General features: G+C 35.3%; 1 protein-coding gene and 1 long non-coding RNA gene across 16 annotated transcripts in view; one reads left to right on the top strand and one right to left on the bottom strand.

The window, feature by feature from the left end:
* Positions 1–18,519, top strand: part of LOC120622666 (uncharacterized) — a 201,254-nt gene that overhangs the window by 122,428 nt on the left and 60,307 nt on the right. For 7 of the 9 annotated variants that reach the window (XR_005658511.1, XR_005658513.1, XR_005658506.1 and 4 more), the window contains exon 6: positions 311–460. The exons of the other annotated variants lie outside the window; for them this stretch is intronic. This is a non-coding gene — a long non-coding RNA (uncharacterized LOC120622666). The remainder of the gene's footprint in view (positions 1–310; positions 461–18,519) is intronic. 9 annotated transcript variants of the gene reach the window in all.
* OTC (ornithine transcarbamylase) overlaps positions 1–18,519 on the bottom strand; it is a 72,667-nt gene that overhangs the window by 17,288 nt on the left and 36,860 nt on the right. For 6 of the 7 annotated variants that reach the window (XM_039888183.1, XM_039888182.1, XM_039888179.1 and 3 more), the window contains exons 5-8: positions 10,095–10,248; positions 7,907–8,029; positions 2,341–2,394; positions 2,111–2,260 (exon numbers count right to left, since the gene is read on the bottom strand). In XM_039888183.1, the coding sequence (XP_039744117.1) occupies positions 2,111–2,260; positions 2,341–2,394; positions 7,907–8,029; positions 10,095–10,248 (481 nt within the window). The remainder of the gene's footprint in view (positions 1–2,110; positions 2,261–2,340; positions 2,395–7,906; positions 8,030–10,094; positions 10,249–18,519) is intronic. The other variant, XM_039888185.1, reaches the window with a different exon arrangement.

Raw genomic sequence — 18,519 nt, 5'->3', positions numbered from 1 at the left:
GATTTTAAGCTCATCTCCAAATTATGGCTTTTAGCACTTGACGCATACTTTATCACTAGTTAAAACCATTTTGAAAAAGCATTGAGATATGAGTGCATTAAACAGGATTATGGGCACTATGCACTAATGTTTCATTCTTAATGCAAATATCCTAAAAGTTTTCATTTTCTCCAACAGTTAATTCCTGAAAGTTACATTTCCCCATTCATTTCCTCTGTTCACTTAAAAATTCAAAACTCCATTCCATCATAATTTCTTACCTCAAAATTACTGCCTTTGTACTAAAATTTCATTTTACTTCCCACTCTAGTTCTAGGTTCAGAACCTCCTGAGTTTCTAAAATACTGGAAAAGTGACAAGGGAAAAGAATAACATTTTAACCTGTCATTCATCAGTAAGATTACTGCTCTTCATGCCTACAGTTCCAGCACTGGAAAAAAAAAATCTAAGTTTGATCAAGGTAAGTATGAGGTAAACCACAAGGAATTTAAAATTTCTCCATGTGGAAATTATATATGTGGAAAAATATTTGCCACATATATAACCGGATATTGTCCATAATATATAAATAACTCCTATAACCAATAATAAATAGGTAAAAAAAAAATAGAAAACAGGCAAAAGATATGATAGTTTATAGAAAAAGACATGGAAATGGCCAATAAACATGAAAAAAATGTTTAACTTCATTAGTAATCATGGAAATGCAAATTATAAAAGCATGAGATAGTTTTTTTTTAATTAAAAATGTAAATAAGAATGGAAATAGTGTGGAGGGAGTGTAAGTCATCAATCCTTTTTGAGTGGACAGTTTAGCAGCATTTCCATATTTTAAAAAGTATAAGCCATTTCACTCAGAAATTTTTAGGGATCTATTCACCAGTAATATTTTCACAAAGAAATGTGTATAAGGATGTTCATTGCAGCATTTTTTTCTTAATTGGAATAAAAGCCTAATTTATCAAAAGGAAAAATTTTAAGTGAATTATGGTCCACTCATACTTTGGAGTTCTATGCAGCCATTAAAAAGAATGAAAATTAATGAATGGATAAGAAAATCTAAGATTTGTTAAATCAAAAAAGTAACTCAGAATAATATATCTAATATACTATTTATGATAAACCAATAGTTGTATGTGTGTAGGCATATGCAAATACACAGAAAAGGTCTGCAAAGAAACAAATTAAATTGTTAAATGCTGGCTACCTCTGGGAATAGTCACCATTAAGGGAATGGGGGAAAGACATTTTCACTTTTTATTTCTAAAACTTCATTCTGTTGACGTATATAAATAAGGAACTTGTATTTATACATTACTTTGTCAATAAATATCAACTGTAATTGCTTAATCCCTTTCTCTACTAAAACAGATTAGTTTCTCTGCTGACAAAATCTCAATGTACACATACACGAGTTTTTGGTTATTCCTCCAGAACAGTGGTTCTCAAAGTGTGACCGTAGAGCAGCATCATTTCATCACCTGGAAACTTAGTAGAAATGCAAAGTCTTGAGTCCTATCCCTGATCTACTGATTCAGAACCCATAGAGGAGTGGGATCCTGCCAGGTGTGTATTAACACCTCCTCTAGGCAATTCAAAGGCTTGCTCAAGATTGAGAAACATTGCTTCAGATCTTAATGAAAAGTATCAAATCAGATGGGATTCCCCTGGGAAGGCCTTGGAGGCAGTTAGCAAAACTAGACTGGGTTTGAGAGTCCTTAGAAAACAAAGGCAAGCACTAACCTCAAAAACATAATTGTGGGGTTTTTCTTAGAGGAGAAAGCAGAAGAAATTGCATGCAACAGAAGTAAATTTATGTCTGTAAATACATAAGGCCTAGGGCACAAAGAGTAAAAGCATTCTGATGCCTTTGTTGCTGTGAGAGGGGAAAGCTAGCTTCTTCTGCATGACTTTCAGATTCCAACCAGGACAAAAGTGTCTTTCCAAAGGACGCAGCTAATCTTCGAGATGAGAGAAATCCCTGGGGGATAGTGAGTCCTTCATAGAAAAGGAAAAGACAGTTTGCTCTCCCCAAAGTGAATGAGTGATTAGATAATTCTGGCCTTTATAAATGGAATTAATAAACCTTCAGAGAGTCATCAATTTGTACCTTCATTGTAACCTGGTAACCTTGGAAAGCCTGGAACCGCTTTTTCTTCTCCTCTTCTTGTCCCATGCTTATCCAAGTGTCTGTAATTAATACATTGCCTCCACGAGCCGCTTCCAATGGGTCATTCGTCAGTGACAGCTTGGTACCATTCTAGAAAACACAAGCATACCAGTTAAACAACATCATGGGACAGAGAAAGGCAATTATGACTTTACATATAAGGATTATACCTCCTTGGCATACTGCTCTGCTAACTTGGTTATATTGGGATCCGGCTCATAACCCTGCAGAGAGAATAATTTAACTGTTACTTAGGTAATTTTATTATATATGCTTTCTTACATATGCATTATTTTCCTTTCAACAATATTCCCACTCTCTTTCCATTTTTTGCTTTGAGGTGTGGCCCAACCATGTTCAGCAGTATATGATATTTACATCTGGAATTTCAAACCTTAATAGTACTTTTTGGAATTTAAAAAGACAACCAATTGCCATTTTTATTTCATTGTCTTTGACCTCCTTAGTCATAAAGACAAACAGGATGGGGTGCTTTCTAGATCTTGGTAGTACCTCTTGTTCCTCTAATAGCTTAAAAGTATCATATACATAATTCTACAACCTTATGCATTTTTGTCAGAGTCTTTCCATGAGCTGTTCTTTTTTCCTAATGCTTTTTTTGTCTAAAATGTTTTCCCGTACCCACTCCACGTGGATAACATTTTCAGATCTCAGCTCAAATATTTCCTACTCAGAAAAACCTTCCCTGACCAATCCAGCTAAGTACTAATAGCCTACAGCACACATCTTATTCTTTTGCACTCACCAACAAGTGTTCTGAGTGCTGGGCATTTGCTCTGAAGTGGCACTTAGCAAACATAGTTTTTGCTAAAATATATTTGTTTAGGGTTGTTTAGTGAGGGAAGGCAAGTGAGGTGCCTAGGGCACAAAGGTTAAAGCAGCGTCCCCTGTCAGAGTTGTGAAAGCACAAATTTTGCACCATAGGCACTCACTTGCTTACCCTAGTTTCAACTCTAGGTGAGAGGATACTATGGGAGCAGCTAAAGTCTCCCAAGCTATTCCAGCCCCTACAGATAGCCCCTCTGCCTCCATCTTCCCCTTCTAATCTGTTCTGTACACATCAGCAAAAATTGTTTTGTTTTGTTTTGGTTTTCTTTGAAGCCTTCAATGTTTACTACTAGTTTCTTAAGTCAAAGCTGATTAAGAGTATCAAGGCTCCCCACTGACATCCCCTGCTTCTGTCTCTTTTAATTCTTCTCAACATCTTGCTGCAGGAAAGCCAATCTTATTGTCATCCCTGCACATGTCTTACCATTTTCTGCCATCACAGCCTTTCACCTTCCCCTTCATCCCCTCCTGGGCATCTTCATTGGAACATGTCAGTTCCTCTTTTGTCAAAACTTTAGCCCAGCTTCATCTTCAGACCCTCCATATGGAAGTTTTGTCAGTCCAAACACCATAATTATTCTCACCTTCCTTCATCTTTCTCATTTTCCTGAATTCTTAGCATTGATTATGAGTTGGTTTTTATAAATTCTCAGTAGGGCATTGTGGTAGATGCTGTGATATGCCACCCAGATCCTCCTTCATGAATAAAGGACTTATTCCTCCAGCTTCTGGGCCTGCTGCCAGAGGATGGCTTTCGGCTGTCAGTTCTCTTTGGGCACTGCCTTAGCTGCAGAAAGCCACCTCAGCCAAGGTCACATGCCCTTCCAGGGTGACCTACATTCTATGACTGGTTGACAGGATGATATGAAAACCTGACTCCCTCCTCCCAACTCAGGATGGACATCTCAGATCTAGAATTTTCCACAAGGTTAGCCGAGGCGGATTTAGGGCCTGCATCACAGTTTGGCTTCTCCCTCTGCTCACTCCTGCTTCCTTCTCCTCCCTTACACAGGTATTGATCTCAAGATCACACCCCAATAAACATCCTGCAGGCTAAACTCTGTCTCAGAGTCTGCTTCCCATGAATCTCAACCTGTGATGAGTTTGTTCAAGTTTATTCATCTGAAATTGTGTTTATTTGCATGTAGTTCCTTATTATAAAATTCGTGAGGAAAGAAACTACTTGGATGGTGATGTCAATGTCTGTAGCAGCTTTACCACCCTTAAATAGCCATAATTTTTTAGCTTTGTTTATCAGGATTTGGGGAAGGTATTAATAAAGGCTTGCTAATTTAGTAACTAATGTTGTGACCATTCATACTGGTAAACATAAATTAAGAGATTTGGATATTACCTCATGTGCCTCCTGCCCTGAAAACTTGGCCTTCCCCTTGGAGAGCAGGTTTTATACTCCCTACATATAATCATTCTTAGAGAAGGAATCAATAAGTACTTAGAGAACCAACAGAGAGGTTTGGAAATTAGAAAATCACCCAACCTTGCATGTACTGGGCCATGACTGAGAATACAAAGAGGAATTCTTTACTCACAGCTCAGCTTTCAATACTAAATCATTCATTGGCTTTTACATAAATCTTCAAACCAGATGAAGAAGGTGATTAACAAACGCAGTTCAGTCTAAATATTCACTTAGAACAATGTAAAAATCATTACCATCAATAGTTTATGGAGCAATTTTGCAATCAAGGACAAAATTATGTTTTCTTGAACATGTAAGTTATTCTTGGTTGAAGAATGGGGAAATAGATTAAATTATGGCCTTGGAAACTTAAGGCTTCTTAAATTTACAATAAATCTCCTAGCTTTATCTTTAAAGGAAATAAGTCTACTTATAAATTGATAGAACAACTTCTACACTATCAGACTTTCCAGAAGACTTTTTAAAACTCCTACTCTCACCAAGATTTAACAGGTTTTAGTACTCTTTATCATTTAAATGAGTTTCTGCATAAGAACAATACTGAAATGACTCTATAACATTGGAATTTTTCTCCTTTGATGCTAATAAAACAACTTTGACATGCAATAAAATATTCAAATCATATATTTCTCCAACAGAATAAAGCCTTTATAAAAACACCTTATAGCAGGGAACAATTATTGTTAATGTTTTATCTGTAAAAACTAAATGCAGTAATAGTTTGCATTAATACAGAATTTTTCTTCAAACTAGATTTGTAGTAAGAGTGTGCTAACTCTTCCCATAAAATGAACAAGAACCACCTTAAGTACATGTCAGATCTGACACTTTATTTTAGTTCATGCTGAACAAAAGAGAATTATCTGTTGTAAGCATTATCCCTCTGAGTCCCCAAAGTTAATTATAATAGGGTGGCTTCCAATACATGCTGTTGTCTATGCCTGCCATTTCTTCTATGGTAAGTGTATTAGATAGAATAGTGTCCTCCAGAAAAAAAAATCATTCCCACCCAGAATCTCAGAATATGACCTTATTTAGAAATAGGGTCTTTACAGATGTAATTAATTAAGATGAGGTCATAGTGGATCAGGGTGGGCCTAAATTTTATATGACTGCTTCTTCATAAAAAGAGGGACATGTGAAAAGAGAAACACAGACATAAAGGGAAGAAGATAGAGGCAGAGACTGGAGTGATGCAGCCACAAAACACAGAATGCCTGGGGCCACCAGAAGTGAGAAGAGACAAGGAAGGATCTTTCCGTAGAGGCTTCAAAGAGAGTATGGTCCTGCCAATACCTTGATTTTTGACTTCTAGTCCCCAGAACTATGCAACAATAAATTTATGTTATTTTAAGCCACCCAGTTTGTGGTAATTTGTTATGTCAGCCCTTGCAAACTAAGGCTATAGGGTGCATTGATTCAAACTGGTCCAGCAAGAATACTAGGAAAAAAACATTTTGTTTTGTTTTGTTTTGTTTTGTTTTGGCAAGATGCAGCAGACAAAGCTGATGCTCTACCCAGATGCCATCAGAGGGTCTCTTTTTACAACTTTGCTATTTCTCATTTCAGTATGCTTTTCACATCTAGCATTCATAGTTCTCCTTCAGATGACCCTCTGGATACCCAGTGGCTTTTCCTGCCAAAAGTGCCAGGAGATTTACCACCCCACATCCCCTTGCTGTCCCTGACCAAGAATTGGTACAAAGGATGAAAGTCCACCTTCTTTGCCTCAGGTTAGAAGAACTTAGTCATAACTTATACTCTAGAGCACCTGTGAGATCAGGCAGAAGCTCTCTTCTGTGGAACTGTACTTGACATAGCACTAGGGTGACCGAATCATCTCAAACTGAATAAGCAGAGGCAGGGAAGAATTTTTAGGCCTTACATATTCACCTCTGGATGTCTTAGCTTATCGGAGTGCATGGCAGCAGTGACTACTGAGATAACTAACAGCAAACACATCCTCGGTTGGAAACACACTGATGTACAATAATTTTGAGTAGTCATCTCTTAATGAGAGGGTCAATTCTACCTTTTACTTTGTTTCTGAAATAGTTTCTATTGTTCCATTCAAAAGACTCCTGATAGAATATTAGTAGCCAATGAGAAATATAATGTGGAAAACAATTCAATAGAGATGGGGTATTTAAAAGTTTCTGTGGGAATCCTTCAGGAATGATTTCTGTATGAGTCTCTTGTAGAGTTAAATTTATCCTCTAAAAGGCCTATTTATTTTGTATGAGGCTGTGCGTATCTTAACACAGGGATCTCCTACAGGGGATCTGAAGTTTTGGGGGTATATTTATGGATTTATTATATTATGTAGGTAAAACATTTACAAGTTGAGTTTTGAAACACTAAGCTGGTGTAGACGCCAGGACCTTCATATTAGATTGACATTTTTCTATCAAATTGCAGTATAGTAGTCCCCCATTACCTGCAATTTCACTTTCCACAGTTTCACTTACTCACAATCAACTGCAATCCAAAAATATGAAATGGAAAATTCCAGAAACAAACATTTATAAGATCTAAATTGTGTACTGTTCTGAGTAGCATGATGAAATTTTGTGCTGACCCACTCCGTTTTGCCCAGGACGTGAATCATCCCTTTGTCTAGTGTATCCACACAGTATAGTCACTTAGTAGTCATCTCAGTTATCAAATTGACTGTAACCATATCACACTGCTTATGTTCAAGTAACCCTTATTTTACTTAATAATGTCTCATTTACCTCACTTCATCTCATCATGTAGGCATTTTATCATCTAACATCATCATCATAAGAGGTGAGTATAGTACAATAAGATATTTTGAGAGAGAGGGAAAGACCACATTCACATAACTTTTATTACAGTATATCGTTATAATTGTTCTATTATTAATTAATGTTGTTAATCTCTTCTGTGCCTAAATTATAAATTAAACTTTATCATAGGTATGTACGTGCAGGAAAAAACCTAGTATATCTAGGGTTCATCACTATCCACAGTGTCAGACATCCAGTGGGGGTCTTGGAACCTATACCCCATGGATAAGGGGGTACTACTATATTAGAAAAATGAGAGCATCTTCCCTGTGCCTTGGGAATTCTATGCTGTCTGGATTTCATTGCTTTTTTTCAGCCTTTGTGGTAGCAGTACACAAGAATGTTAGTAACCACATCACATGAATGGCTAGTCTCAGGCATTCAAAGGGATAATTCAGACATTCTTTTAACAAACTCACAGGTTAAAAGGCATCAGCCAAGACTATCTCTTTTTGTAGAGATTGGAAATTGGGCACTCAAAAGGCCAAAGAGCTAGAACAGTAGGGCTGGTCACAACCTAAATTTTGTAGCCTCACCTGCATGCTCTTGAATGGATGAGAGGTTTGTGTTCACTGGGTAATTGCATCTAGGGGTGATTTAAGGGGGAGTTAGTTTCAAGGCAGAAATTTTCCCTACCTTTGGAGTAGCTGCCTGAATGTGCATTCCAAATTTCGCTGCACTCATCATTATAGAATGCAGGATGTTGTTCCCATCTCCAATCCAGCTGAGGGTAAGGCCTTTCAGAGAGCCATAGTGTTCCTAAAAGGCAAGGGATGGAAGAGATTACATACAGAAGGAAATCCATTTATGTGAAACAATTATTGGAGTTTAAAGAAAGGAAATAGTCCTCGCATCAACTTTAATGCTTTGTTGGAATAATTATACAAAGCTATTCAATAACATGAATATACAATCACAAAATAATAGCAATGTGTCCTAATATCTTAAACCAAGACATCATATGAACTCATACAAAGACTCATATTTTCATGCTGCTCAAATCCGAATATTTGTTGTATTTATTCATTCAACAAATTGAGCGCCATCCATATACAGACATTTTTTCTTGGCCCCTGGAGATATAACAATGAACAAAGGAAACCAAAAAATCACTGCCTTTATGAAGCTTACATTCGTTGATATAAGTAAGTGGAAATACAATGCACTTGGAACAGTGTAGCATGGTAGCCAAGTATGTTCCAATTTTTATAAGGTTGAAAAACATGCCCACTAGTAGCCCTGGTTGTTTATGTATATAGACATGTGTAGCTAAAATATAAACATATACCTGGGAATTACAAATACAGACATCAGGATAATAATTTCCTTGTGGGGTAGAAGAAAATGAGATCAGGGAGAGTTAAACAGTGGGCTTCAACTCTATCTGTAATATTTTATTGAAAAACGAAAAAATCTAAAGTGAGATTTGACAAAATTGATGGACATATGGGTGTTTGTTTTATTTTTCTTGAAGTATCTGTAGGTTTTATAAATATATAAATAATATATAAAATATATTTTTTATATTTATATATTATAAATATAGAAGTTATATATAATATATAAATATATAAATTATCTATAACATACAAATATAAATATATAAATCATATAATGTATAAATATAAATACATATGTGTATAGATACGTTATATATACACATATATATAAAGATAAGACAAAAAAGAGAAAAGCTGAGCAATTTGGAGATCACAAAACTACTAGGTGGCTAAGCTAGGATTTAAATCCAGGTCCATCTGATTTAGATTCCATGTTCTTATAAAGCTATTTATTCATTCAACTCTCATTTTGAAGTATCTCCTACATGAAGGCATTGACCCAGGTCCTACAGGGGACAATATCATGAATAAGACATTTCACTGTTCCTCAATGAATTTGTAATCTAGTAATGATAAATCCCCAGGGCAAAGCATTAAATTGTCTGGCATATATGTAAAACCACACCTGCACACAGCCACTTCGTATCTAACATCATTGTATCATTCTCTCTGCATGAACCTTATTCTCTTCACCAATGAGTTTAATTTTAAGTTTAACCTCACATTTATATATATGTAGCTTATTCAAGTGAGGAGGAATATGGATCCATCCAATTTTCCCTGTCTCCCCAGAATAGTCCATAGACACGCAGAACTATGTAGATTGGCTGTGGCAAAACAAACAAGATGAAATCTTTCAAAGTTATTCAAGTTCCTAACTTGGAAGGACATGGCTAAATTTGAACCTCAGTTCTATAAATTCTTCATGTTCTTAATTCCAATCTTAACCAGTTTATTAAAATAACAGAAAATAGCCTCCTTCTTAGAAAGTGACTTAGTAATTGACCAAAGCACAGTCCACCAGTCTTCACTATCAAGGCAATCTGTGTGCAACTCCGTGTCTGCCACACTTTTAATTTTATAGTGAAAATAAAATTTTCTGTGGGATGGTGCAAAAGAAAATTAGCCACATGCCACTCCCAAGCCACAGAGCCTGATGTATGTTGGATTACATAAAGCTTTTTCATTTTGTATGCTCCAGCATTCCCTATTCATCTACTGTGTTAAATATGGCACCAAAAAGTGAAACTATTACAAAAACAGGATGAGAGAAAAGCTAAGAGAGATTGAGAATCCAGTTGAGAAGAGAAGGCTATTACAATCTGTTTTAAACAATGGATATCTAGTATACATACATATGCTTTAATTCTTTGCCAAGATGATATTTGAAAACAAAATACCAATACCATAATTTAAATGATTCCATTTATAGATAGTCAAGAACTATTTGTTGATTTCACTCTTGTGCAAGGAAATAAGCCAACCTGGAGTGTGAGGTAATCAGCCAGGATCTGGATAGGATGGTACAAATCTGACAGCCCATTGATGATGGGGATGGATGCTTCTTTAGCCAGGATGTCCAGATCTGATTGTTTATATACTCGAGCCAACACTGCATCTGTCATGCTAGACAACACACTGTACAAACCAAGAAAAGATAATCTAAGTTAATTATGCTTAATAATTCCTTCTTTAATACAGAATCTTAAACAGTAATAACAAATGCTAATAAATTAGAAATTTTACTAAGTTACAACTACCTGTCAACACAACAGTTTAAAAAGCTAATATTAAATATGTAATCATTACAGAAGACAAATGTTGTTCCACTGACGTCTTATCCAGTGACAACTGATTTTACTATTTTTTACAGAGATAAATCAATTGTGGGCCTAGCAGTCATGATGATGAATTATATTTGATAAGTGGCAGTTGGTAAAGTTAAAAGGGACAAAAGCAAAAACTAGATGTACAGAGGAACATTAATGGCCTGACATGTGGCTGATTTTCTTTTGCACCATTCCACAGACAATTTTATTTTCAATGTAAAATTAAAAGTACCAGTGTGGCAGCCATGGAGGTACAGACACAGATTGCCTTATAAGAGAGAGAGCCTTTTGGGAAGAGTGGCGTTAACTGACAGCCCCTAGCTGTTGTACCTTCAGAATCCCCTGTAACATTCCTACAGAGTCCACACTCTCCCCAGGCTGTTCCCACCAATTACTGAGCACAGTGGGGGCACCAGAGCTGGGCCATTCTGCCTGACATAGGACTTTTCCTGATGGGCAATCTTTAAGGCATTTCATCGGCCTGGCTGAGGATTTCTCAGAGCTACACTGTGTCTGAGGTTTTGTCTATCCTACTCTTTCCTTTCTGTATCAAACCTGCATCGCCCTCTGAAGGCTCTCCCTGCCTCCTCCAGCTTCCTCTCTCCTTAATCCTTCACAGTTGTTTTTCTCAAATATATCTCTTGCATGTCTAATTCCATCTTGAAATCTGCTTCTCAGTGAACTCAAACTGACACTACCAGCAATGAACTCTTGCAGGGACTGAGCCTGAGAAGGCATTCAGTCCTCATCCCTGTATGCTGCATAGCTATCAGCATCTCTGAAAAAGACAGAAGTGTTCAATATCATACAACACAAAAATCTACCAAGAGAGCAACACAAATCAAATCATGCTCACACATTCAAATAATTCATAGAAAAATAGATATTATTATTCTCATTTTATAGCTAAAGGACCCGAGACACAGATTAAGTAACTTGCCCTGAATCACATAGCTAATTTAGTAGGAGGAGCTCATATTCATATCAAAGTCTGTTTAACTCAAAAGTCCATGTTGTTACCATTACAACACATGGCCTCAAATTTACAGATGATAAAAATTTGGAAGGAGAGCCTTGGATCCAGATTTTAAGTTCTCTCAATATGTAAGAGTGATGGTGGTCCCTCAGCTAAAGCTTCGGCCTTACAAAAATAGCAGAATGGCCTTCTGTGTAAAATCATGGTTTCTTATTATTTAAGGGAAACCCCTATAGCATAGTCTTCTAACCATTTAAGTTTTAAAGAACTCTTTTTAATGGCAAAAAATTTTGGAAAGCCTCTCATGATAGTAGTTATATTAAATATAGAGTCATAATTATAAGGTATCCAGTTAGTCTTGGGTTCTGAATCTGGCTCTATAACTTACTAGCTGTGTGACTTTGAACATGTTATTTAATTTCTCTGTGATTTAGTTTCTTCATCAGTAAAACTATAATAACAGTATCTATCCCATTGGGTTACTATGAAAATTACATGAAATAACCTATAGAAAATGCATAGTAAGAGATCAAAAAGTAGATATTACTGCCATGTCAAAATAAAATGCATAAAAACTAAAGCTAGTATGTATTTAGTAAGGTCTTCATAAATTTGTATTTTAATCATCATATATATTTGGAAAATTAGTTATGTCTGAGATATATTATTTACTGTCTATAGGAAATTGTTGATGCTTATAAAATTCAAGAACCACTAAAAAGCCTCTTTGCTATCAGGGATTAGAGAATCAAAGACTGAAAGCTATATTGTTATAATAATATTTTCTAGACTCAGATTTTTTTTCAAATTTTCATTGATTTCTCATATCCATAGTTGCCAGATTTTCAGATTTCATGGATCAGCAAAATTTCTAAAAACAGAGATATCAACATAACAGTCCTAACTTTTTGTTTAGCAAATTAAAGGCATGAGAAACAAGCAAATAAACACATATAATATGTTAGTATCTTCATTTAATAAAAGGACATTTTAATGCCAAAAAAAAAGTGTGAATGACCTTGAAATTGAATTACTTTTGCTTTATGGAATTCATTATATTGTATTTATTTTTCTTATTCTACCACTTCTAATGAAAACCTCCCATGGCAGGGTATCAGTGGCAGGGTCAAGATTTGGGAAACAGTGCTCTGAACTATCTAAACACATTGTATATTACAGCATGAAAGAGGTGGATAAAAGAGTTACTTTACAGTTTCACTTGCAAAACAGGTGATGTTTGATGGTTGACAAAAACAAGGATTTTCAAATTTTGCTGCACATGAAAGTCATCTGGAGAGTTTTTAAAATTCTTGATACCCAGGCTGTGATCTCAATTATGTCAGAAAAATAGATTCTCTAGAGATAGGACCTTGGGATCAGTATTTTTAAAAACTTTCCAGGACATTCCAACATGCAGCCAAGGGTGAGAACCAAAGCTAGCACCTGTCTCCTCAGATCAACAGCATCAGCATCACCTGAGAGTTTGTTAGAACTATAGAATCATAGGTCCCACCCAGATTTACTAAATCAGGATCTGGATTTTAACAGGGTTTTCAGGTGATTCATTAGCATATTAAAATTTTAGACTTCCAATAAAGCAGGAATTGAGGCCACCATACTTTTGAAAGTACTGTCCATTTTTTTCTTAGAACCCTAACAAGCCCCACCTCCACCTCCCTCCAAAATCAAGAGATGACAGCCCATAATCTCACTAGCAGGGAGTGCTTTCTAGTTCAATTGAAGGAAAAAGCATCTTAAATCCTAAGAAATGAATAATTTACTCCCTTCTATTAAGGGCCCCTCATTAGAGTAACCAGCTACCCTGACCTATCAGATGTCCTAAGGCAATGGTTTCCAAACTTGAGTGTGTATCAAAAATAAGTGAAGAACTAGTAAACTACAGAGGCTCATGCATCTAAGGCAGGATAGAGTCTGGGTCTTTTTACTTTTACCAGGTTTCTCAAGTAATTCATATAACCTTCCAAGTTTGAGAACCACTGTCTTAAAGCATAGACTGTTACGTTAAAAGAATTTTAAATCTTTACTTCTTTCTTCAAGACCTTAATACAGATTTCCTTCCCAATACAGATATACCGATGCTTCATAATATATAGAATCCAGGTTTTTAACTCTATCGTGAGAAGGTTACACAAATGGTGGTAGATAGCCCAATAATTTCTATAATTATAATCAATTATCAATTCCCTATTTCAGAAGAATTGGTTAATTTTGTTATCTGAAATCCTATAAGACTGAGAGGTAGAGGGGTGTTTGACCCCAAAGGACTTCTGTAAACATGCATCACTTCCTAAAGTATGTACAGATAGGATAAAAACTCTGGATTAACAATTGCAGTTGACCTTCTGGAAACTCATGGAAAAAAAAATTTGACTTTTATTGTAGCCTCTCAAATAATTTTAGGAAGCTAGGACCATGGGCTGTTAACCTCTTATGGTTTTCATGAACTTTACAATGTGTTGTTGAGATTTGCTAGATTTAGTGTGTTTCACATGTAAACATTATCTTAACCTCATAGACATGGAAACCGAGGCCTTTGAAAACCTTTAAATAATTAGAGCAAGGTTAGGAAAGAATGAAGAAAGGTGAGGCTGAAAGAGGGCGATGCTAGGGGACCAATTGGAAAAAGTCGATGCCTTACGCACATGAGTTTTTCAAGAAGATTGAAAAAGGGCAGTTGTGGTTCCCTCCCTTAAACAATCCCAAGTGTTCTAAGAGCAAAGCAGCCCAAATCAAGCATGCATTTGCATGCCCTGTTTATAATGTAGAGTTGGTATCCCTGGAAACTCTATAGTATAATCTCATGAAAGAGTGTCTGGTTTGCTTTATTGAGGTTGCCCAGCATCTTCTAGAATAGAGGTTCTTAACTTGGCTGCACATTAGTATCACTTATGAAGCCGTAAAAAATCCTAATGCCATATTCTGCCCGATGTGTGGGATTTGCATTAATATTTTTAAAGCTCCCTAAGTTATTCTAATATGAAGACAAGGCTGGGAATTATTGTCCTAGAAAATAGAGAGAGAAGAGGTAGGGAGAGAGTGGGATACTCTGCTGCCAGGTAGAACAATGGATCAATATAAAGGAGGAAAGTCTTAGTAGTTGTTGAAATCCCATACCATAAAAAAAGTAAGGGATAACAACATGATGTGTTATACTGGAAAGAATGAGATCTTATACATATATAAAAGAAGTATTTTTTTAGCTCAGTCACTATCAACAGCAGTCCTATGGCAGCAGCAGTAGCTATAATTGGCCCCCCTCCCCCGCACCACCACCACCAACAACACTTGTAACCATCCTTAGAGCTCAGATTTTGGCCTTAATATTGTTTTATACAAAAAAGAAACCAGAAGCCATTAGAAGATAGTCAATTCCATGTCCTTGGGCAGGATAAAATCAGTATAGGTCTGTACCACCCTGTCATTCCCAGGAAGCAAAAATGATTTTTAAAATGTCAGGGGCAGTGTTGAAAGGAAAAAAAAAAAAACTTTAAAGGAGTTCCCATGTTCAAGTTGTGATCACTTATAGCAATAAAAATCATTAAATGAAACAAGTTATGCTTGTAAAAAGCCTTGATGCTCATAAGAACAGAATTAACATAAAGAAAATGTACAAAAATATAATTCTAATATCAAAGGATGACTATTACGAAGCACATTTAAATTTACTTTAAAGTAGGAACGTGTTTATATATAACTGTATAGATACAGATAGGTATTTCGGGGGGGTATCAAGTATATTTCGGTTCATAAAGCATAGATGTGTACCATTTTTGATCTGTATAAACCACAAAGAATTAACATAAATTATAAGCCAAATAGTCCTAAAAGTAGTAGAAACTATACCATAGATGGACGACCCCATCAGCATTTGGGGTCTTATATAAACTGAAGTAGAAGAGGAATCCAGCAGTTAACTACTCCCAGTTACCATATACAATTTCCAATTAGAAAGACAATATGGCTATCTATTCCAAAATAACTTAGTTAACTGTTCTGAAGAAGATATCTACATTTTCAGACTCACTTTCCTATCTCTCTGGGAATGAAATTTCTTGATTAACCAATTAATTATAACATAATGCCAATAAAAAGGCATATATTTTGGAATATTTAAATATTTAAATATTTTAGAATATCTAAATATTTTAGAATATTTGGTCAGGTTAATGTATCATGAAAATATTACAATGTGTCATGTACTGCCACAGATTAAAACACACAAAACTTAAAGAATACCTCATCTTTTAATCTCTTTAAAAATCAGAATTTATATGAAAAACAGTAATAAGCATCTAATGATAGAAAAAATAATGGCTTCCAAAAAAATGCCCATGTCCTAATCCCCAGAACCTTACATGGCAAAAGGAATTTTGCAGATGTGATTAAATTAAGGACCTTGAGATGGGGAGATTACCCTGGGGTGGGCCTGATATAATTACAAGGGTCCTTACAAGAGAGAGGCAGGAGGTCAGAAATGAGAGATGTTAGCTCTCCTGCTGGCGTTGGAGATGGAAGAAAGGAACCATGAGCCCAAGGATGTAGGGAGCCTCTGGAGGTTGGAAAGGGCAAGGAATTAGATTCACTTCTGGAGCCTCCAGGAGGAATACAGCCCTGTGGGCTCATTTTAGACCTCTGACTTCCAGAAGAATAAGATAATAAATTTGTGTTGTTTTAAGTCACTAATTTTGTGGTAATTTGTTAAAACAGCAATAGGAAACCATGATACAAAGTGAAATCTATGTGATAAAAATATACTCAGCCTAGTGGCCAGCAGCTTGAGTTTAATTAATCTTGAATTTTGCAATGAGTTCCCAAAACCCAACCAAAATTAAGTGATCAGCAATCCACTTAACTTGTACTCCTAGCCTCCTGAGATGACATTTTTTTTTCTTCCAGTCTGGTAAAATTACATAAATAGTATCTTGTAGAATTCCTGACAACCCAACAGTATATAGAAATTTAAATTCCAGGACTACATAAGGATAAGAACAAAATTAAATCTATGATATTAACAGCATTATGACCAGTTTTGTTATTAAATATTAATCAGCTCTGTAATCAAAGTGGTATTTTATGTATATCTTTTCCTTTTTAAAATGTTTAGAGCATTCAAATAAATCTGAAATGCTAGGCTTGTGATTAAGTTAAATGTTTAAAAGTATTTGATTAAGTTGGTGATCAATGTTTAAATGGTTGAGGAGACTTGTTCATTTAATATGTATTTGATTTATTGGTTGAATAAGTAGTATGTGAATGTTTAAAGCAATCATTCTGAAACTTAAACATGCATCAGAATCACCAGGAGGGCTTGTTAGAACACAACCAGTCATGTTTCTGACTTCAGTAGGTCTGGGTTGAGGCCCCAAATAATTTCCATTTCTAACATCAGATTATGCTGCTGGTTTGAAGACCACACTTTGAAAGCCACTGAGGAATGTTTTCAGTTTTATGGTTAAAGGAACGCTAATGCTTGATAAATTCATGATTAATAGATTGGACATTTTTTTTTTTGAAGTACAGAGTAGGGAATAGTCCTATAGACACAAAAAGTCCCTTGGATATTAAAGTGCTGATGGGCAAAAGAGAGCACAATAAAGCTTGATAGAAAATGCCATTTCAGCCACAGTAGGTGAAAGCGATGTGGAATCAGTGATGTGGGAGAGGAGGAGCAGCTCCCAGGTTGTCTTCATATTGGAATTTCTTGGGGAAAACAAAGACATTAAAGACCTTTAAATAAACAAATAGTAAATATTATTTTGTCAATAACATTGCTTTCTACTTTATGTTTAAAGTTGATATAAATGATAGAGAAATCACCGTCCTTAATTTTCTTCTAGCCTACTAAAGATGTTTAAAACAAATAACACCTTTTCACTGGAAAAAATGACAAATCTGTACTAGACTGGACTTACAGGCACACTGAGAGTATTCTAGGTTTTCTATAGCTCTCCATCAATTTAAAACCCTGGCTTTAAACATTGGAAGAGCTGCATTAATATCTGCTACAAGTGAAAAGTTGACCAGTTAAAAATACTCTCTCTCTGGCTCTGTAATGACTTTTCATTTGGTCTCTTTTAATTCCCATTGGATATAGAGAGTTTCATTTGCCTTCCAGTGGATTCCTGAAACTTTAAAGATATTCCTAAGTATCTGTCCACAATGGTAGCAAAACAGCTTTTGCAAAATCCAAATTACCCAAATTTAAAGTTTCTCACACATATCAGTTTCCTCTGGACTTTTAATAGCCAATAGTAAGATTAAAAAAAAAAGTTAAAAAGTTTATTCAAGTTATTTTTGCCAAAATGTTTAAAATGTGTTCTATTTTTCTCCAATCATCTATTTTACTACTGCTTAGAAAAAGGAGAGTCATGGCATAGGACTTTAAATAGAAAAATGGTTCAGGAAAGTTAACAGTGATTATTTCTAGATGATGGAAGAATTGGTAGTTCTATATGTTTTTTTTACCAAAAGGAATATTACTGTAATAACTAGAAAAAAATATCATTCAAAAAAACATACTCCCAAACATGATTTTGATAGTAATTGAAAATTAAATAGGGCTTCTTAGAGCAATAGCTAATTCTTGGCCTTGGTAAAGAAATGTACAAGATGAGCCTGGAATATCTTACCATATCAGAAAACAAGGGAACTATAAAAGACTAAATAGAGTTATATAAAAACAATATAGTAGCCAACTTGAAGACAGATCACATTAGCTAAATATGGGATCATTTGAGCACCTATAAGAATAATAACCACAATGAATTGAAACATTCAAATATATTTAAATGCATGAATTTATAAAGATAGTAAAAAATAAAACAACATTGAGAAAAGTCATAGCAAGGCCAATTTCAATTCAATTTAAAAGTGAATTCTCAATTTGTATAAACTCTCATCAGAACAGACTGTATAAAAATGGAGCAAGATAGCTCAATATGGCCCTCATACTGGAAATTTTCATGCAGGCTCAAAGACAATTTTGAAGGAATGAAGGAGTCATGTAAAGGATTGTCAATTTAAATAATCAATGAAGACCTTTCCAACCTCTAGTTTATATTATTTGTTGATATTTTTTCCTTT

Source organism: Pteropus medius, unplaced genomic scaffold (genome assembly GCF_902729225.1).
Source record: "Pteropus medius unplaced genomic scaffold, Ma_sr-lr_union100, whole genome shotgun sequence".
NCBI lineage: Eukaryota > Metazoa > Chordata > Mammalia > Chiroptera > Pteropodidae > Pteropus > Pteropus medius.
The sequence above is the reverse complement of the archived record's forward strand: the minus strand, read 5'-3'. Positions and strand labels throughout refer to the sequence as shown.